Source organism: Ranitomeya imitator, chromosome 4 (genome assembly GCF_032444005.1).
Source record: "Ranitomeya imitator isolate aRanImi1 chromosome 4, aRanImi1.pri, whole genome shotgun sequence".
Taxonomy (NCBI): Eukaryota; Metazoa; Chordata; class Amphibia; order Anura; family Dendrobatidae; genus Ranitomeya; species Ranitomeya imitator.
In genome coordinates this window covers 422,388,881-422,405,516 of record NC_091285.1, presented here as the reverse complement: position 1 = coordinate 422,405,516, position 16,636 = coordinate 422,388,881, and the positions used below count along the sequence as shown (strand labels likewise).

The following is a 16,636-nucleotide window of genomic DNA, read 5'->3' as shown; positions in this document are numbered from 1 at the left end:
GGGCCAACAGAAGGTGAGTATATAATGATTTTTTTTTAAATTATTTTTAACATTAGAGCTTTTTAATAGTAAAAAGTTGCTCACACAGGGTTAATAGCAGCATTAACGGAGTGCATTACACCGCGGCATAACGTGGTCCGTTAACGCTGCCATTAACCCTGTGTGAACGCTGACTGGAGGGGAGTATGGAGCGGGCACTGACGGCTGGGGAGTAGGGAGGGACTAATTCTCGGCCAGACTGTGCCCGTCGCTGAATGGTCACGGCCTGACGGCCACGACCAATCAGCGACGCGGGATTTCTGGGACAGACAGACAGAAAGACAGACAGACAGACACAAGTACCCCTTAGACAATTATATAGTAGATCCGTAACAGCTGTCATCTCGTAGTGCTTCAGCTTCCATCTCACAGGCAGCCAGTGTGGGAGAAGGGCAGTACAACAAAGCTGACAGGTTTATAAGACAACTACAAATATATTTGTTGTATTTGTAATGAGACAAGGTTCAGCTCTGCTGTACTGTGTTAGTTATAATGAGGCACAGCTCTGTAGCAGAGCTGCTAACACTATGATATGACTTGTCTTGTAAGGTAAAGTACCAGTAATGTAATTGAAATAAACCAGTCACTGAAAGGAAACCTAAGAGAACACATAAAGGACACCTGCTGGTCTCATAACCCACAAATATGAAACTCCCATCCTGCTATTAAAAAGTGTGAATTTGTATAACCTTCTTGTGTGACCAGGTCTCATACAAACAGCAGTTGATTAAAAAGCAAAATGTGTTCTGAAAACAATGCAGCAGTACTTCAACTGCAATCTAAACTTACAACATCTAATGCAGAGAAACTTACTTAAAAGGGTTGTCTGAGAATTTTACACATAAAACTAACCAGTTAATATGGTGAAATAAAATAAGGGTTACTCACAGGTCACAGCAGCAGGATTTACGGAGAGAGACTCTGATTCTAGCAGTGTATAACTTACTTGACAATCTGCTTGCAGGGGTATAACCCATGCAGCCACTATGAGGCCCGTGTGTTGAGGGACCCATTTCATCTCTGCACAGGCCCCCTATCATCCCCTCATGGTCTAAGAGGTTTCTGTCAGAGCAGCATTGACATGTATAAAGCATTGAAATGCTGGTGTTTTGCAATGTATTATGCCAGCGATCAATGGTAAAAGTTACAGTCCCATAGAGGGACTAAGGAGAAAAAAGTAAAAAAAAAATTGTAAAAATATATTTTTTAAATCACATAATAATAATAATAATAATAATAATAATAATATACCCATAAATACCGTATATACTCGAGTATAAGCCGAGGCACCTACTTTTGCTACGGAAACTGGGTAAGCTTAGAGACTGGAGTATAAGCCGGGTATGCATTGTCCCCTCATCCCTGTCCTGCTATGCATGGCTCCCCCTTCCCTGTCCTCGTATGAATGCCTCCCCTGTCCCTGTCATTGTTTGCATGCCTCCCTCTTTCCTGTCCTGGTATGAATGCCTCCCCGTCCCTGCCCTGTCTGCATGCCTCACCCAGTCCTTCCCTGTATGCATGCCTCCCCCGTTCAGTCCTTGTATGCATGCCTCCCCAGTTCCGTCCCTGTATGCATCCCTTCTTATTCCCTATCCCTGTGTGCCATTGGAGGCTGCGGCGGCGGACAGTGTGAGGACGAGGGGGGTGGACAGTGTGAGAAAAAGGAGGGTGGATAGGTTGAGGCTGAGGAGGCATCAGGCAGGCTGAGAAGGTGGCAGGCAGGCTGAGAAGACGGAGGGTAAGCTGAGAAGGCGGCGGGTAGGCTGAGAAGGTGGCAGGCAGGCTGAGAAGGCGGCGGGTAGGCTGAGAAGGTGGAAGGCTGAGAAGGCGGCAGGCAGAGAAGGTGGCAGGCAGGCTGAGAAGGCGGCAGGCAGGCTGAGAAGGTGGCAGGCAGAGAAGGTGGCGGGCAGGCTGAGAAGGCGGCAGGCAGAGAAGGTGGCGGGCAGGCTGAGAAGGCGGCAGGCAGGCTGAGAAGGTGGCGGGCAGGTTGAGAAGGCGGCAGGCTGAGAGGGTGGCGGGCAGGCTGAGAAGGTGGCGGGCAGGCTGAGAAGGCGGCGGGTAGGCTGAGAAGGTGGCGGGCAGGCTGAGAAGGCGGCGGGTAGGCTGAGAAGGCGGCAGGCAGGCTGAGAAGGCGGCAGGTAGGCTGAGAAGGCGGAAGGCTGAGAAGGTGACAGGCAGAGAAGGTGGCGGGCAGGCTGAGAAGGCGGCAGGCAGAGAAGGTGGCAGGCAGGCTGAGAAGACGGCAGGCAGGCTGAGAAGGTGGCAGGCAGAGAAGGTGGCGGGCAGGCTGAGAAGGCGGCGGGCAGGCTGAGAAGGTGGCGGGCAGGCTGAGAAGGCGGCAGGCAGGCTGAGAAGGTGGCGGGCAGGCTGAGAAGGCGGCAGGGTGAGAGGGTGACGGGCAGGCTGAGAAGGTGGCGGGCAGGCTGAGAAGGCGGCAGGCTGAGAAGGTGGCGGGCAGGCGAGACTGAGGAGGCAGCCAATAGATTCTTCTTAACTGGATGGCGGGTGCGGCGGCACTACTGGCGTGTGAGAAACTTAAGTCCATTTATTAATTTACCCACCATTTCAGAACGTGATTGTATGATACAATCATTCTCACCCCTTCCATCCCCCAGCCAAAATGTATAAGCTACTGGATGATCCTGAGCTGCTGCAGAACCAAATGCCCAATTACAACATCAGGCAGCAATCCTCAGGATCATCTAGTAGCTTATACATTTTGGCTGGGGGATGGAAGGGGGGAGAGGAGAGAATTATTGATGCAAGTGGGTGGGTATATGATTGGGAAACATCTTTATTATTATGGCAGTGTAATTATTGAAAGGGGGAAATTGGTCTGCGCTTGGACTGCAGCGCATTGACTGGGTGCCGTTCTCGTGACCCGCATCCTCATACATTTTTTGCGGCTGCTGAGTTCAGGTCAGGAGACCCGTGGCCAGTCCATGCACTGCAGTCCGAGCGCAGACCAATATTCAGACGGCTGAATGAGCCTTAAAGGGTTTGTCCGGTCTAAATCCACAAGTCTGCAGACCCTTTATGTGTCACTCAATGTGACTGCAGACTTGTGAATCCTCAGATAGTCAGAACCAGGAACGGTAGTCACATGGCCGCAAGGAAGCAAAATGGAGACTCCAGGCCAGAATCCGACTGCATGGGAACAGTCTCATTCAATATACTTGCATTGAGCGAGATTGCGCTCCTCTAGTCAGATCCTGGCCAGGAGTCTGTATTTTGGCTCTTTCTCATGAGAAGTAGGATTGCAATGAGAGATAACAGAATCCACCATTCGCAGTAGGTAGTGTCACAGCTCACCTCTTCCTACACAATGACATCTGCATGTCATTAAATATGAGAACATATATAGAAATCTCTCTCCAAGGAAATAGAGTCCCTCATAATGTCTTATGATATATCTACATGCATACATATGTCCAATGTCCATATCTCCAAACAGGCAAGAGAGCAGCTTCCATAAATATGCAGAAAACAGAATACAATAATCTGCAATCAGAAATGCTGTTATATAAAAACTAGATGGTGGCCCGATTCTAAGGCTAGGTTCACATTGCGTTAATGGGTGTCGGATAGCGGACTCCATTACATGGCGCAATTGTCACAATTAACGCTATGTAACGGATCCGTTAGCGCACCCATTGACTGCAATGTGCTAACGGATCCCTAACGCATCGCAAACGTATGCCATTTTTGGCATGCGTCTGCGATGTGCCGATAGTTTCGAACGGACCTCGAACGCTGCTTGCAGCGTTCAGGGTCCGTTCCTCGCTAGCGCAGATCGGGCATCTGTGCTAGCGGGATTGCCGAGCGCAATCCCTTTTTGGACATTGCATTAGCGCAATCCGTTAGCGTATCCGCTAAACGGATTGCACTAACGCAATGTGAACCTAGCCTAACGCATTGGGTATTCTAGAATATGCATGTCCACGTAGTATATTGCACAGCCCATGTAGTATATTGCCCAGCCACGTAGTATATTGCCCAGCCACGTAGTATATTGCCCAGTGACGTAGTATATTGCCCAGCCACGTAGTATATTGCCCAGCCACGTAGTATATTGCCCAGTCACGTAGTATATTGCCCAGCCACGTAGTATATTGCCCAGTTACGTGGTATATTGCCCAGTGACGTAGTATATTGCCCAGCCACGTAGTATACAGCACAGAGCCACGTAGTATACAGCACAGACACGTAGTATATTGGCCAGTCACGTAGTATATTGCCCAGCTACGTAGTATATTGCCCAGCCACATATGTAACAGGTTAAAAAAATAAAAAATAAACATACTCACCTTCTGAAGGGCCCTTTGTAGGCCTGTCGCCTGTGTGCGGTGCACGCGACAGCTTCCGGTCCCAGGTTTGGTATGAGCGCAGGACCTGTGATGACGTCGCGGTCACATGGCCGTGACGTCATGGCAGGTCCTTCTTGCATAGCATCCTTAGCACCGGAACCTGCCGCTTGCACTGCGGAGGACAGGACGACACGTCGGAGGGTGAGAATAACGTTTTTTTTTTAATTATTATTATTTGTAACAGTAGATCTTTTTACTATTGATGCTGCATACAAATCATCAATAGTAAAAAGTTGGTCACACAGGGTTAATAGCTGCGTAACCGGAATGCGTTACACCGCGCTCCGGTAACGCTGGCATTAACCCTGTGTGAGGGTTGACTGGAGGGGAGTACGGAGCGGTCACTGACTGCAGGGAGGAAGGAGCGGCCATGTTGCCGCCGGACTGCGCCCGTCGCTGATTGGTCGTGGCAATGGTCGTGGGTGTTTTGCCACGACCAATCAGCGACTTGGATTCCATGACAGACAGAGGCTGCGACCAATGAATATCCGTGACAGAAAGACAGAAGGACAGACAGAAGGACGGAAGTGACCCTTAGACAATTATATAGTATAGTAGATTATCACAATCAGGTTTCAATTAGTTTAAAAAATGTATGTGACAGATTCCCTAAAAGAAAAATAAATAAAAAGATACCTATAAAAGAGTATTGGATATTTTAACAAATGTTTAATAAGTTAAGGTACCGTCACACTCAGCAACTTTCCAACGATCACGACCAGCGATACGACCTGGCCATGATCGTTGGAAAGTCCTTGTGTGGTCGCTGGAGAGCTGTCACACAGCTCTCCAGCAACCAACGATGCCGAAGTCCCCGGGTAACCAGGGTAAACATCGGGTTACTAAGAGCAGGGCCGCGCTTAGTAACCCGATGTTTACCCTGGTTACCATTGTAAATGTAAAAAAAAAAAACACATACTCACATTCCGGTACCTGTCACGTCCCCTGGCTTCCGCTTCCCTGCACTCCTCCTGCATCCTGTGTAAGCGCCGGTCGTAAAGCAGAGCGGTGACGTCACCACTGTGCTCTGCTTTACGGCCGGCTGGCGCTGACACAGGATGCAGGAGGAGTGCAGGGAAGCGGACGCCGGGAACGTGACAGGCACCGGAATGTGAGTATGTGTTTTTTTTTTTTTTTTACATTTACAATGGTAACCAGGGTAAACATCGGGTTACTAAGTGCGGCCCTGCGCTTAGTAACCCGATGTTTACCCTGGTTACCAGTGAACACATCGCTGGATCGGCGTCACACACGCCGATTCAGCGATGTCAGCGGGTGATCCAGCGACGAAATAAAGTTCTGGCCTTCTAGCTCCGACCAGCGATGATCCAGATCGCTGCTGCGTGTCAAACACAACGAGATCGCTATCCAGGACGCTGCAACGTCACGGATCGCTATCGTTGTAATGTTGTTCAGTGTGAAGGTACCCTTAGAGTCCGGCCAAAAGAGTCTACCTTGTCATGGTGGCGGCTTACATTTTTTTGTGTTCAATTCAAAAGCTGCTATGTATGTGATATGATGTTTAAAGGGAACTGTTAATGTGTGACTGGTGAGGACGTGGTGCAGAAGTGGAGTTTTTCCAAGAGTGGGTGGTGGGATTGTGGAAGGCTAGAGGAATGGAGGCGGAGCTGGAATGGAGCCCAGGCGGAGGCTCAATGTGGCCCAAACATTTTGCCAGTATGGGGCCCAGAAATTCGTAGTGGCAGCCCTGTTTGTTCGTGCAACTTATGTCATGGCCAAAGTCACCATGTAGTGACAGCCCTAAGGATAGAGTCACACCAGAGTTTACTCTCTCATCCGAGAGAATCGGGTTGATTATGCTAATCACACTCTGATCAAACTCTGACCAGAGTTTGATCATAGTGTGCTCCGATTCTCTCAGACGAGGGGAAGATGAAAAAATGTATCCATCTTCTCCATTCTTTTAGTCTGTGGAAATTGGACAGCACTCAGATGTCATCTGAGTGCAATCTGATGCGTTCAACAGACTCATTGACTTGCACGGCCAAATGCGATCCGAAACTTGGGCACAAAGCAATTTTTTTGCTTGGACTGGCTTAGTCCGAGGAAAAAATGTGACATGCATGGCCCATAGAATAACATTGGTCCAAGTGCGATTTGAAGTTTTGACCGAAAGTTGGCCATCTGCACCTGCCTTGGGTTATAGAAATGTCTAAGGACTGAGACTGTGGATCAGGCTGAAAAATAATTCTGAGACCTGAGAATTTCATACACAGCGATATGCACTAATTGATTTACTACCTTTTAAAATTTGTGCTACTTGGATGAGTGCGGTGCCGGCTGTACCCCTATTGTGCTGTACTGTTATAATGTTCAGCCAAAATAATAAACAACTAAGAGATGAAAAATAACATCCATTTTTTTACTTTTTTTTTTTAATAAGAAAGAAATGCGGCTTTCATGGCCTCGGGCTATCAGTGGCACTCCTCTAGTTATCAGTGGCATTTCTCTATCAGTGGCACTCCTCTAGCTAACAGTGACACTCCTCTATCAGTGACACTTCTCTAGCTATCAGTGGCACCCCTCTAGCTATCAGTGGCACTTCTATAGCTATCAGTGGCACCCCTCTAGCTATCAGTGGTACTTCTCTAGCTATCAGTGGCACTCCTCTAGCTAACAGTTACACTCCTCTATCAGTGGCACTTCTCTAGCTATCAGTGGCACTCCTCTAGCTAACAGTTACACTCCTCTATCAGTGACACTTCTCTAGCTATCAGTGGCACCCCTCTAGCTATCAGTGGTACTTCTCTAGCTATCAGTGGCACTCCTCTAGCTAACAGTTACACTCCTCTAACAGTGGCACTTCTGTAGCTATCAGTGGCACCCCTCTAGCTATCAGTGGTACTTCTCTAGCTATCAGTGGCACTCCTCTAGCTATCAGTGGCACTCCTCTAGCTATCAGTGGCACCCCTCTAGCTATCAGTGGTACTTCTCTATCAGTGGCACCCCTCTAGCTATCAGTGGTACTTCTCTATCAGTGGCACCCCTCTAGCTAACAGTGGCACTCCTATAGCTATCAGTGGCACCTCTCTAGCTATCAGTGGCACTTCTCTAGCTATCAGTGGTACTTCTCTAGCTATCAGTGGTACTTCTCTAGCTATCAGTGGTACTTCTCTAGCTATCAGTGGTACTTCTCTAGCTATCAGTGGCACTCCTCTAGCTAACAGTGACACTTCTTTAGCTAACAGTGGCACTCCTCTAGCTATCAGTGGCACCCCTCTAGCTATCAGTGGTACTTCTCTAGCTATCAGTGGTACTTCTCTAGCTATCAGTGGTACTTCTCTAGCTATCAGTGGCACTCCTCTAGCTAACAGTGACACTTCTTTAGCTAACAGTGGCACTCCTCTAGCTATCAGTGGCACCCCTCTAGCTATCAGTGGTACTTCTCTAGCTATCAGTGGTACTTCTCTAGCTATCAGTGGTACTTCTTTAGCTATCAGTGGCACTCCTCTAGCTAACAGTGGCACTCCTCTAGCTATCAGTGGCACTCCTCTAGCTAACAGTGACACTTCTTTAGCTAACAGTGGCACTCCTCTAGCTATCAGTGGCACTTTTCTTCTAGCTATCAGTGGCACTCCTAGTAACTTCTAGTAAACTTTTCCAGCACCTGCACGTTCCATATTACAACTCTGGAGCACCAAGGAAAGTGCAGTCATTGAGTAACCATGAAGATGTGGTGATGCCCTTACCTTTCAGGTTCATAACCAGCCTGAAGTCTTGTGGCACTGTACCGCTGAGCTGCTGTCTCATGCCCATGAAGATGCCCACTGTGTACAGGGGAGCAACCATTAAGCAAAGAACGCCTTCGTGAGGTAATAGCAGGAGAGACTGGGGGTTCTTTCACATCCCCCACAATGAGCCGGTAGTCATACAGCCCTTGCTGGGCATCACCCTCATACCTGTAGCCATCCATACCCTGCAGGAGAATGGGCACGAAGTGCAGGCAGAAGAGTTGTGTCAGCTATTCAGTGAGACATCCTGGCAGTGGGCAGGCAGCTGTTACAGGGTAACCTGCCCTTGGTTCCTGAGCTGAGCACTAGCTGCTGTCAAAGAGGATCGGAGCATTTAACCTGCTGAGAGCCGGGGAGTTTGCACACTTGCAGAATCCCTGCCCCCTTCCTCCCTGAGCTTCTGTCTCCAGGAGATGTCTCCACCCAGAGGACACATTGTTAGTGTCTCACCAGCTCATGCCTTCTTCTGGGCACCTTTATCACAAGGCACAGACCTCACACAGCTGGGACCCTGAGGGTAATCACAGGCAGATAAGTCTGCTGCAGCCACCCCCACACAGGACAGAGCAGTGACATGACAAACTTTCAGGAGCTCATCAGAAATGTCTTCTCTTTAACCCCTGCCTTATAGGAAGCCATGCTGGCAATAGAAACTATCACTGACACAAACAGATAACTCTTATAAAGCAGCAAAGAATTAGGAAACTAAGATGAATGTTAAAATGTCACTTTCATTGGGGACCATCAGAAATGACACGTAGGTCCAATCTGAAAGGAAAGAAAATGAGATGAAGGCGAAGAGTGAACCGAAAGATGAAGTATGTGCCCCTTCCAAATCTATTCCCCAAGATGTGCCAGCACTGATAAGTGTCATATACGGGGCACAATATTAATATACATTAACTCAGCAATACCCTAAAGTATTTAAAGGTGTTCTCCCAGGAAAACAGGTTATCATTTATCCACAGAAAAATTGATGAATCCAGCAGGAATGTAGTAAAATCACTAAATTTATTTCTTCATTTTTTTTAAGAAAAGGGGACCATGATTAAGACGTTAGTCGAAACACGTCAGAAGAACGCTGCCATGTGTGCATAATGCTGTAAGAAATTATACTTATTTACAAGTGGTGTACCATAGGATACAACCCTTTCCCTTTTTAAAAAAAAAGATGAAGAAATAAATTTAGTGATTTTACTACATTCCTGCTGGATTCATCGATTTTTCTGTGGACTGAGTGCTCAACTTTTCCGTGCAGGAACAGGTGTGGAATAGCCGATATTCAGGTGAGCTGACTATCTTTTGTTTTTTTGTGGATCATTTATCCATGTGATAGATAAGTTATTGATTGGTGAGGGTCTTCGTGCTGGGACCCCTATAGACCAGCAGACCGGTGGTGCATTTATTCTGTAGAGGGGTTGATAAGCACTGCGCTTAACTTCTGGCAACCTAATAAAGAATGAATGGAGCATACAGGCATAGCTAGGGTTTTGGTTCGGGGGGAAAGGGCGAAGCTTCTGAGTGGCCCCTAACCAGGTAACCTTGATTACAACTCGGTGACGCCCCCTAATAGTGGAGGAGACTCTCAGCAGATGACCGCGCTATTACTGAAGATAATCTCTATATAAAGACCAACTTGAATAATACTGCCATATTGTCAGTGATAGATACCAGTCCTACAGAACGAGATCACTGCACAGTTACAGATAATGTCTTACCGCTGACGCACTTTATGATGGAGTCGTCAGTCGTCACTTTTCCCGTCTTTTCCATCTGGCCCAGACCGACACAACTTCTTCCAGCAATGACTCGTCTGCAGAGAATACAACAAAGACACATTTCACTTCTCATATTCCAGCCCCATCACCATCTATTCACAACCTGCACAAACTCCTCATCCTGCTGTTATGCCAAATACTGAGCCGCTGCTGCCGTATGTGTCCCTATTACTGCACCTGATACCCCAATACTGAGCCGCTGCTGCCATATGTGTCCCTATTACTGCACCTGATACCCCAATACTGAGCCGCTGCTGCCGTATGTGTCCCTATTACTGCACTTGATACCCCAATACTGAGCTACTGCTGCCATATGTGTCCCTATTACTGCACCTGATACCCCAATACTGAGCGGCTGCTGCCATATGAGTCCCTATTACTGCACCTGATATCCCAATACTGAGCCGCTGCTGCCGTATGTGTCCTTATTACTTCACCTGATACCACAATACTGAGCCGCTGCTGCCGTATGTGTCCCTATTACTGCACCTGATACCCCAATACTGAGCCGCTGCTGCCATATGTGTCCCTATTACTGCACCTGATATCCCAATATTGAGCCGCTGCTGCCGTATGTGTCCCTATTACTGCACCAGATACCTCAATACTGAGCCGATGCTGCCGTATATGTCCCTATTACTGCACCTGATACCCCAATACTGAGCCGCTGCTGCCATATATGTCCCTATTACTGCACCTGATACCCCAATACTGAGCCGCTGCTGCCGTATGTGTCCCTATTACTGCACCTGATACCCTGATAATGAGCCGCTGCTGCCATATGTGTCCCTATTACTGCACCTGATACCCCAATACTGAGCCGCTGCTGCCGTATGTGTGCCTATTACTGCACCTGATACCCCAATACAGAGCCGCTGCCAGGGCTGCCACTAGAAATTTCGGGGCCCCATACTGGCAAAATTTTCGGGGCCCCCTTGAGACTCCGCCCAGGCTCCACCCCAGCCCCACCTCCAGGCTCCACCCCAGCCCCGCCTCCAGGCTCCACCCCTCGAACTGTCCACAGTCCCACCGCTCTCTTGGAAAAACTCCACTTCTCACCTATCACACATTGACAGTTCCCATCACCAGATCACACATATAGCCGGCAGCTTTTGTTTTGGCCAAAATATTTTTTAAGCCGCCACCATAACAAGGTAGACACTTTTGGCCGGGCCCTACTCTGCTGTAACCTATTAAATATTTGTTAAAATATGCAATACAATTTAGGTATTTTTTTATTTTTTTTTCAATTTTTAAAAGGAAGGAAGGAACAAATACCACAACACCATGACCAGATGACATATTACCACCACGGGGATCGAATAATATCACATACAAGGAACAAATACCACAACACCATGTCCAGACCACATATTACCACCACATAGTGACTGAATACTACAATTCTGATCAGTAATTTAAAAAAAAAGCACCATACTATCACCATAAGTGCCATTATACACAGGAGATCTGTAATTAGTAAGCAGTGTCTGTGTACAGATAATATAGTGATCACTAGTGAAATTATACACAGGAGCTCTGTATACAGTATACAGTGTATAGTGTCAGTGTATAGGTAACACACTGACTCACCAGTGACGTCTCTAGGTGAAGTCCTTCATCTTTCATCCAGCACAGACCGCCATCATTTCATCCAGCCAGGACTTCTCTCTGCAGGAAATAACACAGTTATCTCGAGCTCCGCTTGCAGAACACATTACTTAATTTTTCACAACTTCTACATTACACCACATGAAGAAGGCGACATAGTATCACTCTATACAGTAACAGGACCGCCCCCCATTTAAAACAGTATACTCAAAAAATAAAATAAATACATCACTGCAGTAATAATATCCCTAAATTAGCCCCTATGGTATTAATAATATCCCCCATCCTGGCCCTGTGTGTCTCATTCCTGGCGTCAGCCAGATGTTCTCCCATCCTGCCCTCATGAGTATCCATTCTGCCCCATATGATCTCCCCATCCTGCCCCATATGATCGCCCCATGTGATCTCTCCATCCGGTCCCATCTGTCTCCATCATATCCATCTTGCCCCATGATCCTGCACGCTCTGTCTCCAATTCTGCCCCCAGTGTCTCCAATCATGCCCCATGTCTCCATTCTGCCCCCTATGTCTCCAACCATGCCCCCATGTCTGCAATCCTGACACTTGTCTCCAATCATGCCCCCTGTGTCTCCATTCTGCCCCATCTGTCTCCAATCCTGCCCCATCTGTCTCCAGTCATGCCCCCATGTCTTTCATCCTGCCCCGTGTCTCCAATCATGCCCCGTATCTCCATTCTGCCCCGTGTCTCGCATTCTGCCCCAATGTCCAGCATACTGCCCCTGGGTCTCACAGTCTGCCCCTGTGTCCAGCATTCTGCCCCTGTCACTGTGTCCAGCATTCTGCCCCTGTCACTGTGTCCAGCATTTCTGCCCCTGTCACTGTCTCCAGCATTTTGCCCCTGTCACTGTCTCCAGCATTCTTCCCCACTGTCTCCAGCATTCTGCCCCACTGTCTCCAACATTCTGCCCCACTTTCTCCAACATTCTGCCCCACTGTGTCCAGCATTCTGCCCCACTGTGTCCAGCATTCTGCCCCACTGTGTCCAGCATTTCTGCCCCACTGTGTCCAGCATTTCTGCCCCACTATGTCCAGCATTTCTGCCCTACTGTGTCCAGCATTTCTGCCCCACTGTGTGTCCAGCATTCTGCCCCACTGTGTCCAGCATTTCTGCCCCTGTGTGTCCAGCATTCTGCCCCACTGTGTCCAGCATTTCTTCCCCTGTGTGTCCAGCATTCTGCCCCACTGTGTCCAGCATTTCTGCCCCTGTCACTGTCTCCAGCATTCTGCCCCTGTCACTGTCTCCAGCATTCTGCCCCACTGTCTCCAGCATTCTGCCCCACTGTCTCCAGCATTCTGCCCCACTGTCTCCAACATTCTGCCCCACTGTCTCCAACATTCTGCCCCACTGTGTCCAGCATTCTGCCCCACTGTGTCCAGCATTTCTGCCCCACTGTGTCCAGCATTTCTGCCCCACTGTGTCCAGCATTTCTGCCCCACTGTGTCCAGCATTTCTGCCCCACTGTGTCCAGCATTTCTGCCCCACTGTGTGTCCAGCATTCTGCCCCACTGTGTCCAGCATTTCTGCCCCACTGTGTCCAGCATTTCTGCCCCACTGTGTCCAGCATTTCTGCCCCACTGTGTCCAGCATTCTGCCCCACTGTGTCCAGCATTCTGCCCCACTGTGTCCAGCATTCTGCCCCACTGTGTCCAGCATTTCTGCCCCACTGTGTCCAGCATTCTGCCCCACTGTGTCCAGCATTCTGCCCCACTGTGTCCAGCATTCTGCCCCACTGTGTCCAGTATTTCTGCCCCACTGTGTCCAGCATTTCTGCCCCACTGTGTGTCCAGCATTTCTGCCCCACTGTGTCCAGCATTTCTGCCCCTGTGTGTCCAGCATTCTGCCCCCCGGGCCCCCCTGGATGCCGCTCTCAGAAAAAAAAAAAAACACAACTTCTTACCTGGCCATGCTCCAGCGCCGGGCGAAGATCCCCCCTGGCTCCACACAGACGCACTCGCCGGGCCCGGCGGCTCACAATGACGTCAGACGCCAGCGACGCCGGCGAGTGCGGACTGCGGCCGGGGCCCTATTCAGCTGCCAGCCTCAGACTGGCTGGCGGCTGTTAACTATTGACGTGCGGGCGCGGGCCCGCACGTCAATAGTGTGCCGCCCGCAGCGCCTGCAGGGGGGCCCGGTGAGCAGATGAGACGGGGCCCGATGCGGGCCCCCTCTGCTCACCGGGCCCCATACGCCAGTAACGGCTGTCATGCCCTGATGGCGGCCCTGGCCGCTGCTGCCGTATGTGTCCCTATTACTGCACCTGATACCCCAATACTGAGCCGCTGCTGCCGTATGTGTCCATATTACTGCACCTGATACCCCAATACTGAGCCACTGCTGCCATATGTGTCCCTATTACTGCACCTGATACCCCAATACAGAGCCGCTGCTGCCGTATGTGTCCTTATTACTTCATCTGATACTCCAATACTGAGCCGCTGCTGCCCTATGTGCCCCTATTACTGCACCTAATACCCCAATACAGAGCCGCTGCTGCCGTATGTGTCCTTATTACTTCATCTGATACTCCAATACTGAGCCGCTGCTGCCCTATGTGTCCCTATTACTGCACCTGATACCCCAATACTGAGCCGCTACTGCCGTATGTGTCCCTATTACTGCACCTGATACCCCAATACAGAGCCGCTGCTGCCGTATGTGTCCTTATTACTTCACCTGATACTCCAATACTGAGCCGCTGCTGCCCTATGTGTCCCTATTACTGCACCTGCTGTGTGGTTCTCTGTGCCCTCTAAATTCTAAGGCACCCCTCTATAATATAGCAATGCCGGGTGCAAGTGCCCTAGAAAACAGTGCCAACATTTTGCCCCCTAGAAAGTAATATTGCCCTGTGTGCCCCTTTGATAGTCACAAAGTGACTAAGTAACCTGAGTTCCCCTATAACAATAAGTGCCCACTTTACATTTAATAATGTCCCGAGTCTCCCCCCTGTACAGCTCCCCTATACACAGTATGATGTTCTCTTATACACAGTATACTGACCCCTTAGTAGTCTCCAAACTGCTTGATGGTTCCAACACTGAAATCCCCACACTGTATGATGCCCCTCTAGATGGCCTCCATATAGCCATATAGTATAATGCACCAGATATTCCTCAATATAGTATAATGCACCAGATAGTCCTCAATATAGTATAATGCACCAGATAGTCCTCAATATAGTATAATGCACTCCCCATAGGCAGACTCTATAGCACAAGGTAGCACCCCACAGGCAGACCCTGTAGTATAAAGCAGCACCCCTATAGGCAGACCCTGTAGTATAAGACAGCACCCCTATAGGTAGACCCTGTAGTATAAGGTAGCACCCCTATAGGCAGACCCTGTACTATAAGGCAGCAGCCCCATAGGCAGACCCTGTAGTATTAGGCAGACCCTGTAGTATTAGGCAGACCCTGTAGTATTAGGCAGACCCCCATAGGCAGACCCTATAGCATTAGGCGAACCCCTCCATAGGCAGACCCTGTAGTATTAGGCAGACCCCCCCATAGACAGACCCTGTAGTATAAGACAGCACCCCCCCATATGCAGATTCTGTAGTATAAGGCAGCACCCCTTAAAAAAATAAATACTTACCTCTTCTTCCTGGTTCCTGCGCTGCTCTGAGCTCCCGCTCGTCTCCTGACAGCGAGCGCTGGGCAGTGACTCATCGCGCCCGCTGTCAGCGTCGCCGATGTCAGATGCTGACGGGGATGATGGGGGAAGGAACGCAGCGCTCCTTCCTTCATCATTGCGGGCAGCTGTATCGGCTAAATGCCGGTACATGCAGTGGGTATACTGCCTACTGCTGGCACCGGGCCCCCCGAATGCTCAAGGGCCCCATAGCGGCAGAGCAGGGAGTTCGATTCTCCCTACTCTTCCGCAGAAGGTAACTGTATCGGCGCACGCAGTGTAGCTCGGGGGAGCCCCTTTTGAGCACCGGGCCTGGCACCCTCTGCCCCCCCGGGGGCTACGCTACTGGAGCATGGGCATACATGCTGCCGCTCCATTCTAATGGTGATAAAATGTCTTCATTCTGTTGATCAATTGGACTGTAAGGAGTCCGGACTTTCCTGGTGCCTGTTCACCATCTTGGATCTCGCCCTGTCATGGAACTTCCTGTCTGTCCTGATTATTTAAGTCCGGGTCATGTGTTCTCCTGTGCCTGAGTATTTTGTGCTGCTGGCTCCTGAGCTTCTGCCTGTTTGCTGGAGAACTCCCTGCTTCTGCTGCTCACTACTCAGTGGCCTGCCTTTCTCCATTTAGCTTTCTCGCCTCTGGAACTGCTGCGACGGGCTGCACACCAGTGGAAGGATCTTCTTTGTTTGCAAAACTTTTCCCAGTGTTGTGCCTCTTTGCACAACCACACCAGGTGAGCAAGATTCAAGTTGTGCTTGTCTCATCTAGAAAGATTTACTCATCTGCTACGCTTAGATAGCGCTCTCCCTCTTTTCCCCTCGTCCTCTCTTTCCCACGACTGCATTCACACAACGCATCATCTGCGAATTATTGGACTGCTACTAACAAGTACTGTGCACATGTGTGATCAAGTTTTGCTTGACTTCCTCATTTAAGTACTGTGTGCATTCGCACTAATAACTTTATCGGACTTCCTTGTTTAAATATCTGTTCGCCTCTCAGTTTGCTGTGATTTACTATATTGTGCTGAGGACCTCGTCACTTTAGCAGGAATATCTGTATTGTTTGCTATTTACTATATAGAGCTGATGACCTCGTTACAATTGCAGAAATATCTGTGTTAGTTCTGTTTACATTTCTGTTTCGAGTAAATACACTCTTTTGCTGCAACTCTGCTATTGGACTGGCTTTATCCCATGCTATCAGATTCCTTAGTACCCATATAATTATTACATAGACATCCGTCTATATGGCGGATAGATAATAACTTATTACCTTTAGGCTATGTGCACACGTTCAGGTCTTTTTGCTCTTTTTTCGCGTTTTTTGTGCTAAAAACGCTATAAAAACTCATTAAAAACGCATACATTATGCATTCTATCATTTAGAATGCATTCTGCATGTTTTGTGCACATGGATGCGTTTTTTTCC

General features: G+C 48.9%; 1 protein-coding gene across 3 annotated transcripts in view; it reads right to left on the bottom strand.

Annotated features, from left to right (window-relative positions):
* IMPDH1 (inosine monophosphate dehydrogenase 1) overlaps positions 1–8,499 on the bottom strand; it is a 224,651-nt gene extending 216,152 nt beyond the window's left edge. The window contains exons 1-2 of one of the 3 annotated variants that reach the window (XM_069765448.1): positions 8,327–8,460; positions 8,117–8,194 (exon numbers count right to left, since the gene is read on the bottom strand). In XM_069765448.1, the coding sequence (XP_069621549.1) occupies positions 8,117–8,194; positions 8,327–8,340 (92 nt within the window). In that variant the 5' untranslated portion in view covers positions 8,341–8,460. Of the gene's footprint in view, positions 1–8,116 lie in introns of all 3 variants that reach the window. The other 2 variants (XM_069765450.1, XM_069765447.1) reach the window with 2 other exon arrangements.
* Between the last annotated feature and the right edge of the window lie 8,137 nt (positions 8,500–16,636).